The sequence below is a fragment of the Desmodus rotundus genome, chromosome 1, assembly GCF_022682495.2.
Source record: "Desmodus rotundus isolate HL8 chromosome 1, HLdesRot8A.1, whole genome shotgun sequence".
Taxonomy (NCBI): domain Eukaryota; kingdom Metazoa; phylum Chordata; class Mammalia; order Chiroptera; family Phyllostomidae; genus Desmodus; species Desmodus rotundus.
In genome coordinates, this window is record NC_071387.1 from 209,513,764 (window position 1) to 209,540,933 (window position 27,170).

The window sequence follows — 27,170 nt, forward strand, 5'->3', positions numbered from 1 at the left end:
TGCAGTGCTGACTTTATTAGAGGACAGATCTTCAAAGAATAAAATTTCCTGGATCACTGTTAATGAATTTTATAGCAGAGCACATGGTAAATTTCTAATCAGGCAATCTTAGGAATGTCTTCTCTATTTTTTGTGTATAAACTGCTAATATCCTTTTCATTTACTGTTGGAATTAATAAAAATTTAAATACCAAGTGTAGACTACATCATCTTAAAATCTTGTCAATTGATGTAGTAGCACAATGTGCAAAATAACCTTTTTGTGGTTGCACCAGTAGTATTTCCAAATACGTGATGCTTCCTGCAGACAATGGGGAAGCTCACAAAACGATTGTTTGCTTGGCCCTTGGTTTTTGTTGCAGGATTGCTGTGCTGTGGAGGTGGGGTGAAGAATGTCTTTGCCTTTGTGCTTTATGAAGAGAGAAACTTTTTTCTCTTTACTCCCTCCACCCCAGTCTCCTTTCAGTAGACTTGATGAGAACATGCTGTCTTTTTATATTCACGTGGGCCATACAAAATAGAGAAGTTAAATTTTCAATTCAGTATTCTTTAAAGATTTTGAGTAGGCGCTCCCCACAAAACAACCGAAGCATGAGTTAGACCTACATAGTATGTTTTTGAAATGCTTCTTTATCATTTTTATTACTTATTTTTGAAATACTAATTTCTGTTTGTCACATTTCTCTTATATTAACTACTACTATAGTTAAAATTTAAATACAAAAAAGATAGAAAACTCCCCTCAAAATGTAACAACTATTGCAATTAGTAAAAATAATGTCAAATAAGCCTAATAGTTTGGACGTTAGTATATTACTTCTGTAAAATAAGTTGGCTGCTATCTGCCCTTCGTTTATTTACTCAGTAAATACTTCCTGAGCACCTGCATGTGCCAGGCCCTGTGCGTCAGCGCTTATATTGATCCTCTCAGTGGTTATTTTCAGTTAGGTGCCTGGTGGTTTTGTTTAAAAACTATTCAGCATCACCTGTTTTAATCGTGGTAGTTACACCGGCATCCTCAATATAAATGCATATGAAACAGGAAACTTCATTTAGCAACCTGTAAATCTCAAATCTGGGGGATGGGGAAGGATGGCTATCATTTCTAAGTTGGGTTTTTTTTGTTTTTGTTTTTTTTTTAGAAATAGTGAACACATTTTTTATATCCTTATAATGAACACTTTAATGTAAAATCCTAATAGGATTTAAAGTAGTCTATATTAATATCTTTATTTAAAAATTAAGTGTGCATGTAAAATAGAGATGGTGTTTTGAATATTGCCAATTTGTTGTTTTACTGCTTGACAGTTTCTTCCAAATAGCGGTAACACAGCAGTTAAAGCTTTGTTACTTGTTGATATTTGCAGTAAGTAATTGCCATTTGATTAAGCACTTGGTATTAGCACACTTAGCCAACTGAGTGATAATATTGCTGTTTTAGAATTTCTGCCAGCAGCAACAAATTATTTAATAGAATTTTTTTGTCATTTTAAATGGTTTAAAATTTTTTCATAGCTTGAGTTGCTGTAAGAAATTTGTAAAAGTGAATGATTTTTGCAACCATTCCAAAATAAAACAATTATAATTGCTACTCAAGTATTGGTTTTGTGTTGTTTTTCCTTCCTAATATATTAAATGTTTATAGATGAAAACTTTGTATAAGTCTGCAAACTTAAATTAAAAATTGGTCATTAAGAGGTGACCTACACAAAAAGATAAACCTAAGTTACAGGCTTACATTTGCTTTGACTGCCTGCTTTTTTTTTTTTTTTTTAAGGGGTCAGTTTTCTTTTGGTGAGATTACTTTCTTTTGGTGTGTGGCAGCGCTATCTCTGCTAGATTATTGGAAGGCGTAGTGTCTGTGATTGGGGCTATGCAGCCTTCTAGCCTCTCAAGTGTCTGTTTTGTCTGGACTTCGCTCACGCAGCATTCTTGTGCAAAAATTTCAAGGCTTTAGTCTGGAGCACTGGGTCAAAGGATATGTCTCTTTGAAGGGTAGACAGGAGGTTTTTTTATGTTTTATTCACTAAGTAGTATTTCATTTTACATCAAAGAATAGCAGCCTTTGAGACCCTCCCATGGTGGCAGTTTAGTATGTGCGGTTCTTTTTTTCAAGACTTCACTAAACACAGAGTGATGTTTCTTCGTGTTTTTCAGTCTGCAGATGCTTATTTATATTCTTGTATTTAGATGAGACTATTAAAATAAAAAGAGAAAAAGCATTGATTATAAATGTTAGTTTGAAGAGAGTTTTATTTTTAAAAACTTACAATGTACTGCTCTTTTTTGGTTTTTCACTACCTTCAAGCTACCAGAAAAAAAGGGTGAATAGCCTTTAAGATCGTAGCAATACTATTGCTTAAAATTCTATGAAGGAAGTAATGACTAATGAGTTGGGAAGTGTAAATGTTATAGTCAAATGTACATTCTTTTATTGGTCTTCTCTTCAAATACTATAGAAGGGGAAGTTGGAAGAGGGGGGAGATAATTATTTTGAAAGATAGTAAAAACTCAAGTAATGAAATACGTTAAGACAATATAGCTGAAAGTAAATGTTCTTTCTATACTTTTGGGATAGATTAATAAATGTATTATGAACTAATAACATTAATCACACAATAAATGATTATATGTTTAGAAGATTAAATTATATTTAATACTTTTATCACCTGACATATATACCTATACATGAACTAATATCAGAATAGCTTGTTTTTATGTTTATGGGTAAACATAGTTAAAATTACTGGAAATTTATTTCAATAGAATTGATTATTTAAAATAGCCATATTTCTACTCAGTGACATATCATTGGTATTAAAATAACTTCAGATAACTCATTTAACATTGATTAAAATAAATCAGATCATTTATTACATATAATTATTTAAAATAAAATTATATTGATAGGGAACTTTGTTTTCTAAAATGTTCTCCCATTAAAATAAGTTATTTTTACATCATCACATTGTATAAAACTTGTACTTATTAAATACTTATAGAGGAAATGAATAGTAATAATAGGTTTTATATGCAGACAAGGCCATTGAAACTTAAAATAGAGAATGATCTTTATATATTAAAATTGTTTAAGGAACAAAAGCTCTTTCCTCTACAGTATTCAGCCATCTCCATTATCTGTGATTCTTCAGCAATTAAAGCAGATTTATTTTCCTCTTTGTTCCTACTTGGAATACTTGAACAATGCTGGCGAATTGAACTGAATGGAGTGCTTTATCTTTCAAAAGCTTTAAAGTTCTATGTACCAATTAGCAAAATACAGTAAAGGTTTAAACTGTTAATAGCCACAACATCTTCAGTGCACAGATGTGTCCAAGCCAGTGCTGTGTAACAGTCTCCATTGTGTGCCAGTTAGGGACAGTCGCGGGGTCACTCCTTTTCCTGCTTCACAACCCGCTGTGTGTGGACACCATGGAGGGCCCTGACACTCGTGTTCACGCGTTTCAAGTTCTTGCATGTTGTTCTGTAGGAGCCTTGGCCTTGGCTCTTCCATAAACTGGAACGGAACGTGTTTTATGTGTTTGGGTGTTACTGTTTTTGGTCATATTTTAGTGATTATACAGTTTATATGTGGAAATACATTATTTTTCTTTAATGAATTCAGAGTTTACAAGCTGTATATTATCTTCCCTGGAAATTGCTTGTTTAATTTTTAACTGAATGTAATTATGAACAAATCATCAAAGTTTGTATCAGAGTAGGTAGATACCTGATGCTTTATTTTATACTGTATTTGAGTGTACGTTGGTTTTTATGTTGTTTCTTTCTCTAGTAGTAGAAAAAGAGTATTTGTTTTTAGGTGTATAGCTTTTTTAATTGGCTGGCTTGCCAGACGATTTCAGAACTCAAGAATTCATCCACATACCCACCTCAAACCTGTTAAAGCCCCATGTCCATCATCGTACAGTAACTTTTTAATGAAGGCGGGGTGAGAGGAAGTGAAGAACACAGGAGTACCTTTTGGTGGCAGTCACTTTTCTCTTTCTATCATGTGGCTCTGGGAGAAGGCAGGTCTCCTAATCCAAGACTGGCAAATGCCGATTCTGTTTCTGTGTTCTCAGGCTCCCTTCTCTGACGTGACTTAGTCTGTTCTCTCAGCTACCCTTCCCCACTGCACGTCCGAGCTTGCAGACACTGCTGTGTTTTACAGGATGAGGGAGTTCAGGGAGCGGGGCAGTGGTGAGGGGCTGTGCCAAATGCAGTGTGCGGTGACTCCACAAAACCCCGCCTCTCTGCGAGGCATACTTTTCAAGAAATGTGTGAATAGGCTCTTTGTTCAGTTTCTGGTGCATGTCAAATACTTGACTTCTTTCAGTGTTGAGTATATTGCATATTAGTTACTTAGGATGTTTTTATTTTAATGCCTCCAATAAAAATAGGTATTAAAAATGGTCTTGGCTTTCTCCGAGCAACACGTAAGAGATACCAAAATGTTGCGCCGAAAGCGCTTATTTAAATTCGGGACCCGAGAATCTGATTAGTGTACTGATTTACATCTATTACAATGACTACTGAGTCTATATTGTTATAATTAAAACCTATCAATTAAAAAGATTTTTAACCCTAATTGAGTAGTTTGAGATTTGACATTCACAGAAGTGAGGTGAGGCTCCCGGCTTAGTCAGCATCAGGATGTGGTAAATGCTCCGAAGTGGCTGGTGTGGGTAGAGATTTAAACTTCTCCCACGATAGTCTCTAGTCGGTGCAGACCCTGCAGGGGTTCTTTTGTTTGCTTATTTTTACTACTCACCCCTGATTACAATATAGAGGGTTACTGTCCTTTTCCCTTTTTCAGTCATCCGAGCACCTGCTTTGCGCTCTGGGGACTTAGCAGTAACTAAGGAGAACAAGGTTGCCGTGAGAGCTTGTGTTTCTCACGTGTGAGCAGGCACCATCTTTATTTGTAGATCGTTAAAATACTTCATGGATTTCTGTTATAGAAGAGAATCAAGCCCGGCGATGGGATGGAGAGTAGGTGGTAGGGTTGGGTGTCCCAGGGGCCTTTTATAGGGCGGTCGAGGAAAGCGACCTTGAGGAGGTATGCTCTGTGAACTAAGGTCTGAATGGTGAGCAGGAGCCAGTTAGGTGACAGTCCCAGGTATGAGTGTACCAGGCAGAGGGAAAAGGTAATGAATGCCACAAAGTGCAGAGCAGCTGGCAGTGCTCAGAGGAGCAGGAGCTGTGACATCAAATGAGGCTGATCAGAGGGGCAGGCCGGGGGGCTGCAGCAGGTAAAATTTCCCTTGTGTGCCTTCTTGTGATGTTCATAGAATAATGTTTATAGTTTTCTGCAAGTGATTACATTTTTAACAACTACTTCTTTAAAAAGGATCCCAGGTTTTGTTTTGTCTTTGCATTTTAGATTTTACATACGATACAGTAATTCAGTGATTTTTCTATTAAAGAAACTTCTGATTTTGAAATTGCTTTTTGCTAAAGGTCATACTGGGACCTGGAATATTGAATGCACCTCCTTCCCGTAATCCCCCACTCTCCATGGCTCTCCTTCCCTCACCACCACCACCACTCCCTGCCACCCCCACCAAAAAAAGGATGGAAAGTTGGTGATTTGTCACCAAGGTAAAGAAGAAGAAATTGGCTGAGCTGCTGTCCACCAGGTTGGTGCTGACAAAGTCACAGATGTGTTTAAGCTTCTGCACCTTGCTCCGTTCAGCTGGGTCCATGGCCTGGTGGTGACAGCTGTGTTTTACCTTAACTGGAACTCTCTTTGGACTCTGTACCTGTCCATTCTCGCTCTTTCTCTCTGTTGCTTGGAATTGGCCTCTCTGTGTGACTGTCCTCTGCTCGTGCCGACAGTGTGGCTTTCCCTTTCTGGCTGCTTGTGTTGCCCCCACCCCTTCAGCCCTCCCTCTCAGAGGTGGGCTCCTTCTCTTCCCTGTCCCTCTGCCTGTCTGTCTGCTTCCGGGTCTCTGGCCAGTTTTTTGGCTGTGATCATTTGTTTACTCCCCTGGTTCTTCCCCTTCTCTCCTTTCCCCCACACTTTTGTAGCTTTTGTCCTCTTTCTTCTTTCTTTACTTCTTCCTTCTTCTTCCCAAATGATGCGAGACTGACATCAGGAGGAGAGACAGAGTTGGCCCTGCCCTCTAACTGCATTTTCTCTTAGGTCTTATTTCCCCCGTGGGAACACACAGGACTTCTGAAGACATTTACTACCTGGAAAAAGAAGTGCTATGATTTAAACATTATATGATGGTTATCTTTCATTGAATCTGAATTGAGAATACTGTTGCTTATCCAGATGCTGGGTTCTAGGGGATCTTGGAGCAAAATATTGGCCCTAGTTACAGTGGTCTGGTGTGAGGTGCCCATTTGTGTCTATGCTCGCATGTGCAGGTGTAGTCGACACTTAAGTTTTTGTCGGGTAACTGGTCTTTTCTAAGGGCATTTTACTAAGTCTTTTATGATATTACTCTCTACATAGGTTCTGACAAATAAATCAATTGTGTCAGTGTTTTGCTATATTCCAATGAGAAAATTTTTTTAGTCACTTATAACCTATTTTTCATGGTGGGAATTTTAAACTGCATTCTCTAAAGGAGTTTCTGAAGGCCTTATTCATATTATTATATGTTATATTTGGTCATTAAACTATATACAATTAAAAATTTTATTTACTCTTTTTAATAGTAAAACATCATATTATAGAAACATTGACTTAGAAATGGCAAAGTATAGAGAAAGGTAAAATCACCTTGAATTTCATGGAGTTGGTGAATTTACTTCTTTTTTATATGAACACTTAAACACACCAACTTCCAAAATATTTATATATAACACAAATCATACTTTATAGTTTGATGTCCTGTTTTTTTACTTTATTTGCATTGTATTGTGAATGTTTTTATCTTTAAAATTATTCAAAAACATAATTGTACGTGGCTATATAATTCCCCATTGTATGGCTATATCATGGCAGCATCTGTTGTTACACAGCAGATTGCTCACATTTTTTCACAATTATCTGTGCTGCTGAAGCGAGCACATTTTTCACAATTATATACAATGTTAGAACTAACATCCTTATACTTGAGTCAGATCTTTAATACTGTCTTTGTTGCGGGATTGATTTCTTGAAGTGGGATTACTAGATCAAATGGCTTAGTGTTAATACTAAAATTTTTCTTGTATGGACAAGTGATAAAGAAGAATACTTCTAGTTAACCCCATATAATTTTAGAGATACGGCCCTTCGTAGCCTGTGCTTGTTTTCTGGTATATGCAGTCCAATTCAGTGGGTGCCTTTCATACTCTGACCCATTGATGTAACACATTCTTCCTAATAGACAAAGACCATACATTTAGGAATTAAAACATAACAAAGCACATAATACTTAAATGATGTAGCGTCAATGAAGAAAGTACTTGAAAGCTTAGTTCATTTAGGGGATCAACATTATGAACTTAGCTACCATCGTACTGTCAGTTAGTGAATATATAGGTTGATGAGATTTCTATCATAAATATTTAAAATACTAGGCCAATGCATAGCAATTAGTACTACTACTATTAGTACTATTCCTATAACTTTATAGTGCATTGTAACAGGTTTTGTTTTTTTTTAAATATTTTATTTATTTATTTTTAGAGAGTGGGGAATGGAGGGAGAAAGAGGGAGAGAAACATCAATGTGTGGTTGTCTCTCATGCACCCCCTACTGGGGACCTGGCCTACAACCCAGGCATGTGCCCTAGACTGGGAATCGAACTGGCGAACCTTTGATTTGCAGGCTGGCGCTCAATCCACTGAGTCACACCAGCCAGGGCATGTAACAGAGTTTTTAAATAAAGGATTTATAGAGGAAGTTCTGAAACGGTCTCCCAATTTTATGTCAGTCTGTGTTCTTCCTTCTTATTACAAAGCTTCTCCAGAGCCAAGCCAGGTGACCATGCACTAACATATCTACAGTACCTCATCATTTATTTGGTGAACTGCATCGTTATTGACGTCTAATTTAATGCTGTTATAGTCAACAACATACTCTTTATGATTGCACTTTTGAAATTTCTTGAGACTTTTATTTAATGGCCCACAATGTAGTCTGTCTTGGTTAATATTCCATGTATACTTGGAAAGAATGTGCATTTTCTAGTTTGGGGGTTCTGTATATTTCAGTTAAGGTTTAAGTTGGTTAATAGTGTTGTTCGACTTTTTTTATCCTTGTATATTTTCCTTCAGCCTGAAGAATTTCATTTAACGTTTCTTGTAGAGCAGATCTCTTGACAAAATCTCCGAACTCTGCTGTATCTGTAAATGCCTTGCTTTTGCCTCTGCTTTTGACAGACCTTGACTTAGCTCGTCCTGCCATAACGAAATGCCATAAACTGAGTGGCTTAAGGGAAATTTATTTTCTCATCATACCGGAGGCCAGAAGGCCAAGCTCCAGGTACCGTAATGGTTGGTTTCTGGTTCTGTGTGTCTCTGGCTGGTAGACTGCTGCCTTATCCTTGTGCCCTTGGGCGGCTGGGGGCGGGGCAGACTGGCGCTCTAGTGTCTGCTCTTACAGAGGCACTAATTCCATCATAAGGAGCCCTTGTTGTGACCTCTCTGACCCTAATTACTTCCCAAAGGCCCTGTCTCCCAGTACGATTGTATTGGGGGTGAAGTCTTCCCGTACGAATCTGGGGGTGGGGAGCACTAAATGTTGTGGAAGTCAGTCCATAACAGCCTTTCTATTGGACATAGAACTCTAGGTTGAAGGTTTTTATTTTAGCACTTATAAGATGTCATTCCATTTTCTTTTAAAAATGTGGTAAATAGCCCCAGCTGGTGTGGCTCAGTGGATTGAGTGCCAGCCTGCAAATCAAAGGGTCGCCGGTTCTATTCTGAGTCAGGGCACATGCCTGGGTTTCAGGCCAGGTCCCCAGTAGGGGGCACACGAAAGGCAACCACACATTGATGTTTCTCTCCCTCTTTCACCCTCCCTTCCCCCTCTGTAAAAATAAATAAAAATAAAATCTTAAAGAAAATTGTGGTAAATATATATAACAAAATTTACAACTTCATCCATTTTTAAGTGTACAATTCAGTGTCCTTAAGCACACTCACTCTGTTGTGCAGCCATCACCATATCCATTTCCAGAGCTTCTTAATGATCCCAGATGGAAACTTTGACCCCATCAAACAGTAGCTCTCCCCGTACCTTCTTCTCCCGAAACCTGGTAATCTTTATTACACCTTCTGCCTCTGAGTTTCCTACTATAGGTACCTCACACGAGCAGAATCATGCCGTTTGTCTTTTTGTGACTGTCTTAATTCATTCAGTGTAATATTTTCAAGGTTCATCCATACTGTATGTGTCAGAATTTAATTCCTTTTTAAGGTTATATAATATTCTGTTGCGTGTGTGTGCCAGATTTTTCACCCATCTGTCATGAGGCGTGTGTCGTGTCTGCCTTTTGGCTGTTGCACATAACGTTGCTGTGAACACGGATGTACAAATATCTGTTCTAGATATTCCCCTCTCCCTCCTCCGATTGTTGTGGCTGGCCAGACAATCCAACCAGTAGGCAGAGGACAAGAGAAAATCAGATTGAAGGTCAGGCACATGGGAAGCCCCCCGTACATGAGAACTCAGAGACCCCCCACGTACCCGGGAGGTTCAGACATAGCAAGAGGGCTGTCAGACGTCCTGAGTGGGGGTGAGGTCAGGTGCTTTGGAGACTTCAAAAGGTCACTGCAGGGTGATAAGAAGAGCAGACATTTAGTAAACAGAGGTTTTCCCTTCCTGATAGCTAGGTCAGAAGTTATCTCTGATAATCTTATGGACAGGGCCTCTAATTAAGTTCCAGGAAGTTTTAATGGAGGGGAGAAGTCTTTCCTGAGCCTGAAGCTAAAATTGCCTTTAGCTCAAAGTAATCTGCATACCACTGAAGTACATCTTGAGGTGGCTCATTCTGAACCCCCACAAGTACAGTAGGAATCTGAAAATATTTGCCACTCCCACACTATTACAAAGAGATTGTACATCTGTATGATGTTCTGGAGTTACCATGTATTTTGAGCAGTTAATTAGATTTAAGGTACTACCTTTTCATGCCTGTTTCTCTGGTAGCAGCTCTTATAAAGTAACATTACATTATTTGAGTCAATTTTGAGGAAACTTAACTTTTTATGTGACTTTACAAGTCAAAAACCAAACTCATTCTCTTCTTTGTAGTATAGAAGAACACACACTAAATAAATTCAGGCCAATTAGCATATGCCTGTGTCTCTGTGCCTTGAGAGGAGATGGGAGTCCAGCCTACACCGTGGGTGGCAGCACAAAGTTCTCCCACCCATTCAGAAAGCAGTTTGATGACATGTCAGGAACCGCGGAAGTTCTTACAATCTTTCACTCAGTTCTATCCTCAGCTGGTGTGGCAGAACGGTATCTTTCAACTTGAACTGAAATGAGCAAAGGTAAATTATACCTATTCCTTCGCGCTTACGAGTGCCGTAGAGTTTTCAGTATGTGGTGGTATACTTATTAAAGCAAATACATTTATCAGATATTGTACTCAGTGTTCTTGACACATATCAGAAACAGAATATTTGCCCTTATTTAAAAAGAAAAGAGTTTTCTCTCCTCCAGACTTGAAGCAACTTACTCAAATTGCAAAATTCTTTTTTGTACTTCAACCACCAACTCACATTTTTCAAGAGATTTTCTGCACCGGACACCAACTTTTTATTACTTATTTAGTCCTTTTTAAAAAGTTCCATAGTAATTTTCATGAGACTAGAGATCATGTCTCTACTATTGAGCATCGTGCCCAGCGTCTAATACATTAGTAGGTGCTGAAAAGTGGGTTCAGTTACTGAGACACGTTCTTTTCATTGTACAAGATCGGCATTTTACATACATTATTTATTCCTTGTTGTACCTTATTTGATTGATTTTATGGATGATGAATCAGGAGAAGCCTTCATTTGCCCAAAGCTGTGAGTTGGGATTGTAGCTCGGTTTGACTCAGCCCTCTTGTAGCTCTTGCCGCACCCTGTCCTGTGCGGAAGGACCTTCTGGGAGTGATGGAGGCGGTCTGGGATGGAGGCACAGCTCTGGTTTCTTAGTTATTTCCTCACGTGGTTAGCAGGGTCATTTGTGTGATCTCCCTCTATCTTGACAACATTCCATTGAAAACCTGGCTTTTGGTGCCGTGATAGCTTTGCCCAGTATGCAGAAGAGAATGGAAGTCACACTCCGACACTCACTTCATTGCCTGGGTAGGCTCCCATGTCGGTGTGCTGCTTTAATAGCCAAAAGTGGGTTCTCCTGGCACTCTTCTATTTTACAGCTTTGGTTGTATCTGAATCACCGTGGCCACTAACGTTTTAGAAGTGTTTAAAGTTCTTGTGTGTTAAGTACATACATATAGTACACTGTCAACTCTTTGTATTTTTCAAACTGTAAAATTTATTTTACAAAATGTCCTTCATTATTTGTGAGACCATTTAATGGGTTTCTTGTGTTAGGTATCTGTAGGGTCCTTAAAGTTTTTATTACTGATCTAAGATTGTTTTCCTTTCAGCATCTTTCATGGTTGAAGTAGAATATAAATGTGATCATCACATTTAAATAAGTTAAGCTCTAAAATAAAGTTAAACACATAATCGATAATCGATAGCTTTCAATAGAATGAGTTCCTACAAGTAATATTTATAATGTTCCAATATATGCTGTGTTAAAACCTCTCTCTTTTTTAAAAATTCCTTTTTGTTGAATTTATTGGGGTGGTACTGGTTAACAAAATTGTATAGCTTTCAGGCGCACTATTTGACTGGTCTATAATAACAAGCAATTTAGTGAACTTATTACCAAAAATGCCTGGTAAAAGTTTTGGCTCTTTTGAGTGTATGGGGAGACCTATCAAAAATTCATCCAAAGTGGCAAAAACCTCTTTCATTTATTTCTCTTTATGACAAGTGTGAACTATTAAGGTTAAGTGGGTGGGGCAACCGGAAGTAATTACTAAGGCCAGTGGTATTTTTGTGGTTTAATAAAGGCAGAAGCTAATTATTCAGTTTTTATTTAAGTGAAATGGTGCCAGAAAGGAGGTTCCTGCAGAGCAGCTGCACTCCTTCAGTGTTACCCTGATTTACCAAAGACACAACTGTCACAAACCAAACTTTTAAACTTGATATATAGCCACAAAAGTAAGGAGGCTTTTGTTTGGAGTGCTTGCAGAAGAACTTTTTGCAAGTCAACGGGCAGATGACGGACAATGATGAAAATTTGATTCTTTGAAGTCATAATAGTCATTGAAATGTGTGAAATTCTGGTATTGAAAAGAGAGCGACCAGCAAGACTCTAAATCCTGGGTGGTTGCAAGAAGCTTGCTGGGAGGTTTGTCTGCATTTTGACACCAACTTCCCATTGCTTGTTCCCTGCTTCCTTTGTTTAAAAAAAAAAAGTTGAATTCACACAAGATAAATGGGAACAGTTGATAACCGAATCATACAGTTTTTATGTAGAAAACTAATATTTCGTAATGAAAATTGGTATTTGAAAGAGTAAAGTCCGTTCGCATATACTGGCATATACTTTCTTAAAGGTTTTTAAAATTTCTCTTCCCCGGAGGCACACTGGTGACAGGGAGGATGAGCCTTCCCTTCAGCGCTCCCAGAGTTGGAAGCTGTGGGGGGGCTGCTCCAGAGAGGAGGGCAGGCCTTTGGGACTGTGCTGTGTATCTATCTGCTCAGTAGCGAATTCTGTGTGAATGTCCTTTCATCTCGGACTCACACGTTCATTACCGTTTTGAAGTGGCATATTTATATGAGATCGTGTTTCTGCTTTATTAAGATAGTGACATTGTTTAACATTAGGAATGTAGGTTTCGTATTTGACCCAACCACTTAAAAATTTGAAGTTTTAAAATTCAGTACATTTGTGTACATGTAAAATAACTTGCTTTATTAGACAGATAATTATTAGCCAGTGAGTCTTGAGGTGCTAACATGATTTCTTATACCTTATCGGATTTACCTTATTGTAATCCTAGGAAATTTATGAATATTTATAAATTTTCTGTCTTACCAGTGAAATGAGATCTGTAGAAATGCAACGTTGACATCTTCAGAGCATTTCTATCTTTTATAAGTAGGTTTTTAAAAATGACAGCTGCTCCCTAGAAGGACACAGAAGTGGAAATTTAGAGAGACTATTAGCATAGTTGAAATCATTTGCAGGTTTATTTATTTATTTATTTTGCAGAAGTTGAGTCACAGGTAGGTCAGTGAGAACTTTGTAGTTCTTTTCAAGTGTTACTTTGTTTCAATGGAACCCATTGAAATGTTGCCTGGGGGACAGGTTCTTCTGTCACTGGCTGAGGCTGTGGGGATGAAGTGATAACAATAGAGTGTCACAGTGTGTGCTAGAAGTGTGAGAAATCAGTCTGTCTAGACTGAGAGTGTGCCTACGGGGACTAGGCCTCTCAGAGCTCTGCCCTCCGTGTCACACGCGGGAGAGGTGCCAGCCTTTTCACTGCCCGCAGCCACACAGTGGGGCTGCGCACCGACCTATGGGAGTTCAGGTTAGGAGAGCGTGGGCTTCAAAATGCAGACCCACGTTTGTTTGAACACCTGCTTTAACTTGGGAGGGAGGTATCAATAAATAAATGCCATGATTTTTGGAAGCCAGTAGTTAAAAGTTCAAAATAGTAAGAGCAACATTTGGTAGCTTTCTTTTAAGAAGTTTTCCATCCTAAAAAATCATTCTGTCCCATTGCACTGATAAGAGGTAGGACAAAGGGGTAGTACAAATCAAGAAATATGATTTCCATTTTTTAAAGGTTTATTGTTTTTTAAATTACTTCGGCATATATATCTTACTTACTGAAGTTTATAAAGAACAAGTCTGTGTCCTGTGTTCTTACGTTCCTGAGGTAACTAGTGTGCAGAGCACGTCTCCCTCCCTACAGTCTTAATTTAAAGAGCGTCCAGCCGTCACAAATCCCGCTGGTCGGCGGCGGGGGCTGCTGGGGAACTGGACACGAGTCTGCACCCTGTAATTCTGTGGCACACTATTGTTTGTGTGTACCCCACTGACACTGTAGCTGCGGAAACAGTACATACATTAATATACAAATGCATGATGTCAAGTAATGTGTTAATATGACCGATGACAAATGCTATAGTGAATTCAAAAGCAGAAGTAAGCATAGAGGACTCCTCAGGAGCTGAGTCCCTTTTAAGCTCTTGAGTAGAGGAATATGTTTTAGTAGTTGAACTTGGCAATTAAAAATTACCAATTAAAGCTTATAGTCATATTTTAAAAAGTATGTACCAATTACAGTCATTCTTTTTTTAGTTTTTCCTATATAAAAAGAAGCTTTTTTAAAAGTGTGGGCAAATACTGCAAGTCCGTATTTGTGTAAACAGTTGTATGGGCCATTGTGGTAGCTTCTCCCAAACAGGCTTGACAGAGGAGCCACACCTAGCTATTGGTGCAGAGGCCTGGCTGTCAGCTACAATGACTGGGAAGAGTTGTGTTTAGTCTGTGGGTAGCAAGACGAGCTGAGTCAGAGATAGACGTCCCTGTTTTCTCAGTGCACATTTTAGTGCTCAGTATTTACGCAAACGCTTTGGTCCCTGGCATTGATGATGGCGTGCCAGTACAAATAAGCATTAGCCTTCAGATTAGAGGCTACATTACAGTGAAATTAAAACTCACAAAATGGGTTAAATTCTCTGGTTTTCACAAGTTTGATAGAATCATTTTCATGCTAATTTTGTTTTTTTTAACCATCCACTTATTCATTTATTCATTTTACTGCTATTGTGCAGCATCTTAATTGTTTAAAAACCCCACGAATTACCCCTGGCCAGTTGTGGTTCAGTTGGTTGGAGCACCATCCTATAAACGGTTTGATTCCCCATCAGGGCACATGCCTGGGTTTTTGGTTCTGCCCTGGTGGGGCTCGCATGTGAGGCAACTGATTGGTGTTTCTCTTCCTCCCTCTCTCTCCCCTTCCCTTCCCCTCTAAGCATGTCTGCAGATGAGGATTTAGAAAAGTAATAAACTTTAAAAGATAAAACCCCATGAATTAGACATTATTGTAATAATTTTATAAGGCAACATTCCATTTATCTACATGTATACCAAATTTTTAAAAATAATTTTTAAAATTTTTCAATTACAGTTGGCTTATAATTTATAGTTTTAGGTGTACAACATAATGATTATACATTTATTTATCTTACAAAGTGATCACCCCCAAAAGTCTAGTACCCATTTGATACTATACATAGCTATTACAATATCATTGACTGTATTCCTTATGCTGTACTTTAAATCCCCATGACTAATTTTGTAACTACCAATTTGTACTTCTCAGTTCCTTCACCATTGTCACCTTATTTCCCCAACCTCCCTCCCATCTGGCTACCATCAACTTGTTCTCTGTATTTATGAGTTTGTTTCTGTTTTGTTGGTTTTGTTTCTGTTTCTGTTTTATTTTTTGTTTTAGACTCTACATATAAGTGAAATTGATAGGGGAACTCAAGAGTTAGAGTTCAGCCTCAGTTGGTAGGCATTGAAGTGACTCATGCCCGTGGAGAGCTGTCATTCCAGGAACTGGGACGCCTGACCTGTGACTCCAGGAGGTCTGACAGGCAGCCTTCCAGCCCTAGAGGGGTCTGAGCCATGGTGTCCTGGGAGGGACGTCTGTGACTTAGACACAGGACTGTTGATCAGCAGATAAATTCTAGGACTGTGACTCTTACAGGATGAAACTTTTCCCAAACCCCGTCCCCACCCTTTCTTCTCCCTGTACAAAGGTCGGCTGGAGACAAGATGTTTGGCAGTTACTGAGGGGACCCCCCCCCCCCCCCCCCCCCCCCCGTCTTTTCAGATCGCTGGTGTCTGAATAAAGCGCCCGTAAAGGTTTCAGTCCTTCTCTCTACTTACTGGTCCTGGGGGTGACAGGCAAGCGCGCTCGCCGGCTTTTTCAGTCTCAAAATCGCACAGTGTTTTTCTTTGTGTCTGACTTACTCTACTTTGGAAAATATCCCCTAGGCCCATCTGTGTTGTTACCAATGGCAAGATTTCATTCTTTTTCATGTTCCAGTAATATTCATTTTATGTGTGTGTATGTGTGTGTGTATATGTGTGTATGTATATGTGTGTATATGTGTGTATGTGTGTATGTGTGTGTATGTATATATGTGTGTGTATGTATTGTGTGTGTATGTATTGTGTGTGTATGTGTATGTATGTGTGTGTGTGTGTGTGTATTGTGTGTGTGTGTGTATCACTTCTTCCTTATCCATTTGTCTGTCAGTGGACACTCAGGCTGCTTCCACACCTTGGCTGTCGTAAACAGCAGCGGCAGTGAGCACAGGGCTGCACACATCTTTCCAAGTTGGTGTTTTGGGTTTCTTCAGACACATACCCTGAAGTAGAATTGCTGGGTCATCTGGTAGTTCTATTTTTAATTTTCTGAGGAGCCTCCATACTGGCTGCTCCAACCTGCATTTCCACTAACAGTGCACAAGTGTTCCTTCCAATACTTGTTTGTTGGTATGTTGACGATATGTTGGTGTGAGATGATGCCTCATTGTGGTTTTAATTTGCATATCCATGATAATTAGTGATGTTCGGTATCTTTTCACATGTCCGTTTTCCATCTACATGCCCACTTTGGAGAAATGTCTTTCCAGGTACTGTGCCCATTTTTTAGTTGGATTGGCCTTGTGTGTGTGTTAAGTTGTATGAGTTCCTTATACATTGTGGATATTAACTGTTTATAGGTTGTATCATTGGTGAATATCTTTTTCCATTTAGTAGGGGAGTTTTTTTGATAGTTTGTTTTGCTGTGCAAAAACTTTTTAGTTTCCTGTAGTCTCACTTGTTTATTTTTTTGTTTTTTACTTCACTGAGAAGATATATTTAAAAAAACATTACTTAGAGTGATGTCAAAAAGTTTACTTCCTGTTTTTTTTAAAGAGTGTTATGGTTTTGTGTCTTACATAAATGTCTTTAATCCATTTTCAGTTTATTCTTGTATGTGGGGTAAGAAAGTGATCCATTTTCATTCTTTTGCATATATCTGTCCAGTTTTCCTAGCATCATTTATTGAAAAGACTACCCCATCGTATACTCCTGCCTCTTTTGTCATCATTAATTGACCGTGTAGGTGTGGTTTATTTCTGGGCTCTCTATTCTGTACCTTGATCTGTATGCCTGTTTTGATGCCAGTACTGTTTTTATTACTATGGCCTTGTAGTTGAGTGTGATATAAGGTAGCGTGATACCTCCAATTTTATTCTTTCTCAAGATTGCTTTGGCTACTTGAGGTCTTTTGTGGTTCCACATGAATTTTAGGATGATTTGTTCTAGTTCTGTGGAAAATGCCATTGGTCTTTTCATAGGGATCGTATTAAATCTGCAATTTGCTTTGAGTAGTACATAGACATTTTAACCATGTTAATTCTTCCCATCCACGAGCACAGTATGTGCTTCCATTCGTTTGTGTCCTCTTCAGTTTCTTTCTTTAGCGTCTTAGTTTTTCAAGTGCAGGTCTTTTACCTCCTTGGAAAAAATTTATTCCTGTGTATTTTATTGTATTTTTTGATGCAATTGTTTTGATTGTTTTCTTCTTTTTGATAGCTTGTTGTAGCAGTATAAAAATGTAACCAGTTTCTGAGTATTACTTTGTATCCTGCTACTTTATTAATTCTAATGGTTTTTTAGAGGATTTGTTAGGGTTCTCTATATAGAGTAACATGTCATCTGCAAATAATGACAGTTTTACTTCATCCTTTCCAATCTAAATGACTTTATTTCTTTTCCTTGTCTGATTGCTGTGATTGGGACTTCCTATATTGAATAAGAGATGTGAAAGCTGATACCCTTGTCTTTCTTCTGATTATAAAGAAAAAGCTCTCAGCTTTTTGCTGTTAAGGATGATGTTAAGTGAAAAAGCCGGCATTCATGCTGCCTGTCACCACCAGAACCAGTAAGCAGAGAGAGACAGGGACTGAGTCTTCATGGGCGCTTTAGTCAGATGCCAGCCCTCTGCGAAGACGGCGGGTTTGTACCCTAGCAGACCGTCTTACAGTTGCATTTCAAACCGACCTTTTTTGTAAGGAGAAGAAAAGTGTAGTCGAGGGGTTTGGAATTCAGGGAAAAGGTTAATCAGATAAAAAGCTGCAGCATTCTTCCATCTGCTGACCTTGACTCTTATCTGTGTCCTGGCTCAGATTCCATCTCCAGGGCTTGCAGTCCTCCCAGGCACAAAGATGGAACTGCTCTCCATCTCCCGGAGTCTGGATAGGTCATGCCTTCCGTTCCTAAAACAATAGCTTTTACAGGCATTGGTTAATAAGCTTACTGACTGTTACCTAAAACTAAGATTTTCTAACTCTTTGAGCCCCCCCCCCATCATCATGCGTGGGTCTGTCATGTACAGCCCTTACTGAGTTGAGGTGTGTTCTCTCTATTCCCACTCTGATGAGCGCTCTTCTTTGCATCTATTGATATGATCATACGATTTTCATTCTTAATTTTGTTTATGTGGTATATTACACTAATTGATTTGTAGATGTTGTACCAACCTTGTATCCCAGGAATAAATCCCACTTGATACTGATGTATGATCTTTTTAGTACTGTATTGCTGAATTGGGTTAGCAGATATGTTGCTGAATATATTTGTATCCATGTTCATCGGAGACATTGTCCTATAACTTTCTTTTTTTTGTAGTGTCTTTGCCTGGTTTGGATACGAGGGAGAGCTGGGCTCATAAAATGGGTTTTGGAGCCTTCCCCTCTCTTGAATTTTTTGGCATTTTTTGAGGATAGTAGTAATGACTCTTTGAATGTTGGTAAAAATTCTTCCATGACGTCATCTCTCTGGTCCAGGGCTTTTGTTTATTGGAAGTTTCTGATAACTATTTCAATTTTGTTAGTAATTATGGGTATGTCCAGACTTTCTGTTTGATCCTGATTCAGCTTTGGAAGATTGTATATTTCCAGGAATTGACCCATTTCTTCCAGGTTGTCTTATTTGTTGGCATTTAATTGTTCATAGTATTTCCTGATAATGCTTTTATTTCTGTGGAGTCAGCTGTCTTTTCTCCTCTTTCAGTTCTGACTGTATTTCGGCAGGGGGGCCTCTCTTTTTTTCTTGATTAGTTAGCTAAAGGTTTATATTTTGTCCCCCCCCCCTTCATTTCATTGATCTTTTCTATTGGTTTTTTTGACTCTTATTTTGTTTATTTCTGATGTTGGGGGCTAGAGTTGCCTAAGCCAGGCCCTGAGGTCTGCTGAGCCCTCCCTGCGGGTGTGTAGTTTGTGGAGCTGTTTGGGTGGGCCGCGGGGGTGTGTTGGATCTACAGGCTCCTGGGAGGGGCTCTGGGGCAGACCAGGGTCAGCAGCTTTTTGGCCTGGTTTGGAGTTGCCTGGTGGGATGCGCAAAGTGATCTGCAGTGGAATTCAGCTTGTGCTGGGTTTGCTCTGGGTGTTGTGCTGTGAACTGATGCCAGGTGCCACTGTGCCAGACTTAGGACCCTTTGGTGGGCACCACCGTGTGAGCTCAGGCCACCCCCTCCTGTGCTGGGTTTGTGGCCCCTTAGTTGAAGCTGTGTTCCAGGCCAACAGTGACCACAGCTTATCCCAGGCTTGGGACAACCTAATGGGAATTACAGTGCAGGTTCAGGCTGGTCACTGCTGCTGCAGGATTTGGGGTAGCTTAGCAAGAGGCGTAAGGCACTCTGAGCCAGCCAGCCACTGCATGTGGATCTTTGAGAGGTTTCAGGAAATTCAGCAGTGGGAGCCCAGGGAGGCTGCCTGTTTGGAGCCACTGGGAGAGGTTCAGCAGGAGTTGGGTAGGGACTCCGGCAATCTCGGTGTGGGAAGGACTAAAGAAGGGAGCAGTGGGGCCTGCAGGCACTTTGGTCCTGGAAGGAATGGTCCCAACCCTTCTTCCTCCAGCCCTGACCTTAAGCCTATCAGTTTAGTTCCCACCTGTGTGTCCATGGAGCCCAGTGTGAGTGAGCAAGCCTGTGCTTGGGCCCTTTAAAACCAGTGCCACCTGAGTCTCCAGCAGCCCTCTGTCTCACTCAGACTCAGGCGCCCGCCATCCCCCCTACCCCCCCCCCCCCCCCCCCCCGGCTTTCACAGCCAGCCCTTGGTGGGGCTCCACTCCGGGCACTGGAGCCCCTCACTCCTCTGGGGAGTTCTGCAGCCAAGACACTCCTCCAAAGTTTTGCTGTGGGACCGGCCTGTGCAGTGTCTCTACCCTTAGTTATTGGACTCCTCTGCGGCCAGTCTTCATGTGGTTCTCAGTGTGGGTTCTATAATTTAGTTGTGATTTTCATGTGTTTGCGTGTAGGGTTTAACTTCTCCAGCATACTGACTGGAAGTCTTAACCAGTTATCTAAAATTTACATCAGTAAGCACACCTTGATTTTAAACCTTCATTATAATCATTCTTATAAAAAATGATGTGGTTGGCTCTAATGTGATTTTTGAGAGACTAAAGTGTTTAACCATTACTAAATGGCAATGTAAAGTCTGAATTACTTTATTTTTTTGTGTCCTCTCTACTACTGTAATTTGATAAATATATCTAACCCGGAGCATCAAAACTGTGTGCATCATCATCAGTTGAGCATTTGATCCTGGAATGAATTATAAAAAAAGAGAGAGCCAAGTAAATTTCTGCAAAATCATACAACTTTTTTGGCTTATCTTTTGCAAGTAGATTTGATATATTGTTTTCTTTTTAGCAGGTTTCACCAAAGGGAGATAAATTAAAATACTAATTAAAATTGTGAATTGATTTTAATTGTTTGCGAAAAGGTTGAGGCCTTCCTCTGAACGGAATGCCTTGTTGTAATCAGTTTGATACAGAAGCCACTGGTAGTTTTTTTTTTAATTTAGTCATTTTTTAAAATATCCTTTGCTTTTAATATCCCTTTGCATTTTTTCTGTGCTGACCAGTTGGACCTGCTCACGAAATAAGAGTCTGTTGACTATGGGCTCTTGTACCAGCAAACTATTCAGAAATTACCTAAAAATTTTTATGAACCTTTTTCCACTGCACCCTAACACCTCTCCCCACCCCAGTATACATTTTGCAAATAAAAACAGCAGTTTTATTGTAAAATAGCAGAGTAGTGAAATAAGCCAGAAAGCTTTTAACAAAACTCAGTTTACAAGTAAATCTGAGTAGAGGTGCTTGAGTGCAGAAAGCAGCGTCAGGGTGCCTGTGGCTGTTGGAAACGCCTTTACTTGTTTTTCTGTAGGACATCACTACTCTAACTGGTGTTCCCGAAGAGCACATCAAAACGCGGAAAGTCAGGATCTTTGTTCCTGCTCGCAACAACATGCAGTCTGGAGTGAACAACACCAAGAAGTGGAAGATGGAGTTCGACACCAGGGAGCGCTGGGAGAACCCGCTGATGGGCTGGGCGTCCACGTGAGTGCTGTGCTTTCATTTGAGTGTCGTCTTGAGCTCCCTCTCCGTGTCGGTTTTCCTCTTAAACATGCTGATTCTAGAACTCCTTCATGTGCAGAATGCTTTCAGACAACACTTTTTGTGTAGGTATCGCTGTTGTAAGACAGAGGCATGTATTTACACATGGTATGTGTATTAAATTGTGTAAGTGTGGCCCAGCAGAACAGACTGTAGCAACAGTCATTTTCCGCGTGCCGCGTACTGGATGGAAGTGGCTGACATCCTGAGCACTGTTAGCGCACTCCCAGCTGTGTGTGGATGTCTATAAGTAGTAACACTTTCACTCATCCTTAAATTAAAGTAAAACTTCGTTACAAAGTTTTTTTTTGTTTGTAAGGGGAGGAAACTAAATGAGATGAAATAGTAGCTATTTTGAGGGAAACGTGTAAGCCCCTGAGACTTGTGATGAGTAAACGTAGAGTGATACCCGTGACCTCAGTCTCCGCTGTGGGGTGTGGCCCGCGAGGTGAGTCGCAGGACTGCCTCCAGGTGACTGGCAGACGACAGCCAGATGAGCTGGAAAACCGTCGCTCTTATAGGGACTCTTCGAATGTTACGTGTGTCCAGTCTTCATTTGAAGATAGTTATCAGCTTTAATTGTCTCACTTTAGAATAAAGTGTTATACTTAACATTTTTTTCCTGTTGAAAAACATTTTTTATTGTTGATTCATTCATTGCACTATTTATTGATAGCATTTGGTTAGTTTTCAATTGGGGTTATTATGCATAATTCTAAAATAAAGATTCTTGTACGTATCTTTTGGTGAACATATGACTTGTTAATATGCCAGTTACCCCCTGAAATGTTAGTTACCAGTTATTAAAAACTTTTTATATTACAAAGTAGCAATAAGCTATTAATTCTCTATTCCTTATGCTTATCTAGTTAATAGCAGTGTCAATATGATGAGTTTTGTTCTAGCAGACAGTTACATGACGGACAGGAGTGGTGGAGGATGTATTTTATGCTTTGTTGGACAAATGAGAAAAGAGGGGAATAGGACCTTAGATTTCAGAAGTGAAAATGGACAATTTGCAGGGGACTGAGGAAGAGTGAGACAAGCATGGCAGGCAATTCCTGCCAGGTAACCTGGAGACAGTGGGATGCAGGGGGTCCAACCAGCAGGCCGCCCTGGGGCCCCCCTGACCGCCACACCCGGCTGAACTGGGCTGGTGCAGACGTCCAGGGTTCCCTCCCTGGAAGGGCCTTTCTCTCAGACTCTCGGGGCAGGGGAGGAAGAGGGCCAGAGCTTCTCTCTGAGTCCTTTGTTTCATGATGACCAGCCTAAAATCAGCAGGCCAAGGGCAGGGTTTGGGTGGCAAACCTGTTTGGTCCCTTTCAGAACACACAGGCCACGCTTAGAGGAATGGTTAGCAATCTAAAGTCGAAGCAGTTAACAGTTTTCAAGAGTTTATTTGAAATAAGATCCTTCATCAGTAGTGCACTTATTTGATATTCTAGCAACTGTTTATTTTCTAAACATTTTACTTTATTTTAAATATTGATTGTTTTTTCAGCCAAAACTTAATGTTGTTAAATCGTGGAAAACCATTGTTTCTCACAGGGCCGATCCCTTGTCCAACGTGGTTCTGACCTTTAGTACTAAAGAGGACGCAGCCGCCTTTGCAGAAAAAAATGGTACGTTTGGTCTGTGTTTGTTCCGCTTTAGTAAGTAAAATGAAAACACGATTTTATGTTCTTAACACTAATCAAAACCCCGGGATATAGAATTTGACTTGAAGGAAATTCTTCAGTGTATCTAACCCAGTAGCTTTAAGGGTTTTACAGCATCAGAACATCCCCTTCCCAGGGACAGAATCTAGGATGGAAACCCACGTCACCCGGGCAAGCCCAGCTGCTCTGACGGGAAGCAGAGGCAGGGAATAAAACCACTTTCCTATCCCCCCCCCTTCATGACCCCTCTGTGAAATCTCGCACACTTGGTTTAAACTGTAGTTGAACCTTCAGTTTTGACACCTCTTTACTATTATATCACTCTGAGCCAAAATCCCACGTCTCTACTGCCTGAGAGCTCTTCAGTCATTTCAGAACGGTGTCCGTGCGGCCTTCCCGCCCACTCGTCTCTGAGCGCGTCCCTCTCTCTCATGCTGTTTACAACCTCAGCGTGCGCTCAGCACTCAGTGCACAGTGTGGCGGAGTCTGGGGGAGCACACAGTAATGTCCCGGCCTCCACACCCACTCACCACGCACACACTCGCCCAGAGCCCCCTCCGGTCGGTCCTGCAGGCTCCAGTCAGGGCGGGTATCCCGCGTCTCTCACAGCATAGTGTCACTGCACCTGCTGTGTGTGAGGGGCGCTCAGACACACGGACACCACTGAGTTACAGTTGGCTGCAGCATTCGGCCCAGCAGTGTGCCGGGCAGGCTGTAGCCGAGGAGCTCTAGGCGGTGCCGTGCGGCCACGGTGTGTCGTGGGCCGTACCACCTGGGTCTGTGCAAGTGCCTCTCTGGTGTTCGCTCAGTGAGCAAGTCACCTAACGCGCGCTTCTCAGAAAGCGTCCCATCATTAAGTGGCGTGCGGCTGTATTGGTTATGTTGATCTTGCTGTCAAGAAAATGCAAAATGTCTTTTTTTCTCATTTTCTGTTATTAAGCTCTGCACCGCAGTAATGAAAAAAGGCTTTGGAGTTAGAGCGATCTGAATTCTAATCCTAATTATGATTTTGGATTAATTTTATAGTGAACTTCATGTTTTTTTCATTGTTGAAATAACAACCTTAATAGACACTTGGTAACTACTTCTGCTGTTTGTCTCTAGGATTTAAATTTGGTGCCTAATTCATTCTGTTATTCTAGTTGGTCAAAAGAATTTGAATCTAATTTAGTTTTCTGTTTGAGATAATATCTATATTACATTGCTATAAGGCAATATATAAATGTAAAAGATTATTAGTATTAGCTAACCTATCTGACATATGAATGTGGAAGCACTGTAGAGGTCATCCACATTTTCACCCCAAGTTCGCACTGTGCAGCCTGTGACTGGGGTCCGAAGCCACACAGCCTTGAGTGCCCATGCGGGGCTTCACTGTTGGGACGCTTCCCTCCCTCCTTCCTCCCGTGCACAGCGGGGTGTCGGAGGATCGGGAGGGGCAGTTACAGGAGAGCGCAGCCTGCAGGTAAGTAGCTAGATAGTAGCACATAAGTGTATCCTAGTGGTAGTGGATGGCTAGCAACTTTTAAAAATTTACATAAGTGTAATTCCTTATTTACACTTTCTTGGCAGTTTTCAATTATGCAGTTGCTTAATTGCATAATTGTTCTCAAAAGTGTTCATAGTCTTTAAAATATTATTTTGATTTAAAATTAACATTGCTCTCTTTAAATTGTTGTTGGGGAGGAAACATACGCAGAGGGGCCCCGTAAGAATTTGAGACCCAGGGGTGGGCCATGTGGTCGAGGTTCCTGTGCCACCCTGAGCAAGGGATGGGACAGGGCCTGGGGCTCCAAAGCCGGGGAGGGGACTCACAGGACCTTCAGAGAGGTGTCTGTTCTGCCATACAGGTAGGTCATTCACGTAACCGCTCTTTCTGGTGACAGCACTGTTTGAGGGCTCGGCCGCCCAGCTGAAGTCTTCGGGGTGGTGAAGGCAGAGGGAAAAGGTGTTCTCTCTCCGCTGGGACTTGACTGCCAGCACTCACAGTGACCCATGCGCATGCCAAGGTGGTGCGTTTGGGGTCATGTGTTTTATTCCCCTTTACTGTAATGTAGCTTATCAAAACCAGTTCTGTTAATGTCTTCCATAATTGTAGCCTACTGTTGGTTGTGCCTGACACCTTAAAGAGTGTTCATTTGAGGTCTGTGATGTGAGTGTAGTGACAGGAGCCCTCATGAAGCTGTGAGGTCTCCGGTTAGTGTCTCTTTGCATGGTCACAAGGGTGCGCGACTGCAACCGGCTGTGTGAGCTGCAGTTGTGGACCGGCCACTGCTGCTTTTGAAGTCAGGTGCTTTTCCAGTCTGATTCCTCTGTCCCCGGGAAGAAAGTCGAGGAGCATCGTCACATGCAGTAGACAGTATAACTTGAAAAAACGCAGTGGAGAGCGCCGCATAAAACTCCAGGCTAATGGTAGAGCAGGAATTTTAACATAGACGGTAGCAGGAATTGTATCGTCTTGTCACAAAACTTACCTGATGGACATTCGGTGTCTGGTGACATTACTGACTTCTACTCAAGAATCTGAGGCCACTCTTACCTCCTGGGGAAGTCCTCAGTCATTATCCCACCTGCCATTCACTCTAGTACTTGTGCTCCGCCAGATTTATTTGATGTTTAGCATTACATATCTTTCAATAGTCATCGTCTGTTTCTCTAGTAGCTATTGTGGCGGGAAGTCCAAAATACCAGTGAATGGGACAGAGTCACGGGGTGGAGGGTGTTCGAAACTGCCCAGCGTGCTCTCTGCTCTGATGGTGGGGGACAGGTCCGTGGAACTCTCCTCCCCGCACACACCACGTCTTTTTGTTGTGCTAGTGCTGTTGCACGGCCGGAGAACCGGTGTCCGGTAAGATGGGGCATGGAGAAGAACTGGTCAGAAGTGCTACTATGTAAAGACTATTGGATTAAGAGGCTGGTAACTGGGAATCCCCTGCCATTACTGTCTGCTCACAGGGGAGCTTGAGCAGGTCTTGAGTCACTGTACCTGGCCTTTGAAATGGGATGTGGACCGGGCAGTGCCCAGCAACCATGGACTCAGAGGCGACGAGCCCGGGGGCCGCCTCACACAGCCCCTTTCTTCTCTGCTGCAGAGCCCCGCGCCTCCTTCGTCAGCTCCTGCCACAGGGGGAGGTGAGTTTGTGCTGAGCTGGATGATTCTGTGTTGACAGTGACATTTGGGAAATCCATTTGTGAGCATCGAGTGTTTGCCTTTCTCAGCGTCTAGACGTAGGAGATGAGGGTAAAACTGCCACACACACACAGTTTGTTTATTTGGGGCTGTTCTGAAAACGGAAAACCTACCTTTTATTCCCTTCTTAGTTTTCTTGTTTCCCGTACTTTTAAATGGTTAAAAAAATAAAAAAGGTCAGAACCATTATGTCCCTTGATACAAAAGTTTGTATTGTAGAGAATCTAGGTGATGAGGAATGAGATTCCAGAGCCAGTTGCTCTCCAGCAAACATTTCTAACTATATTTCAGACTCGGGTGATGAACTCTGTCACCACAAGAGCTACCATTCGTGAACACTAAGTTCTGAGCTGGGCACGGTGCTAAGTATTTTCATTCTAGTTAATTCTCACTACAGTTGTGTGAAGCGGGAACAGTTACCCCTGTTTTGTAGTTCAAAGAAACCGAGGTTTCACAGACATTAAGTAACATTAACAACAAGGTCACATACCTCTAAGTGGGTGAGCAGGTATTATTTGAACACAGACAATAGTGGAATTAAATAGTTGTAATAAAGACCCCAAAGTCTAAAAATACCTTCCTATTTGGTTATTTACAGAAAATATTTACTGACCCATGGGCTGAAATCTTATATATACTGCCTCAGTACTAAGAACTTTGCTTCTCTGACATTTTTATAAATCCAAAAATACTCTTTATTCAAACATCTTGAAGGACCTATGCTTAATAGACAAATCCAACTGATAATTTAGCATTCTTCACAATGTAAGCAGTAACTTTGCTTATAAAGCACTAAGCTTTATCTTTATTTTGCCCCAAGTCTACT

General features: G+C 40.8%; 1 protein-coding gene across 1 annotated transcript in view; it reads left to right on the plus strand.

The window, feature by feature from the left end:
• The window catches only part of NDUFS4 (NADH:ubiquinone oxidoreductase subunit S4), a 75,638-nt gene that overhangs the window by 32,522 nt on the left and 15,946 nt on the right, over positions 1–27,170 (plus strand). Inside the window, exons 3-4 of the mRNA XM_024571928.3 lie at positions 21,267–21,439; positions 23,045–23,118. Coding sequence (XP_024427696.1) covers positions 21,267–21,439; positions 23,045–23,118 — 247 coding nt within the window. The remainder of the gene's footprint in view (positions 1–21,266; positions 21,440–23,044; positions 23,119–27,170) is intronic.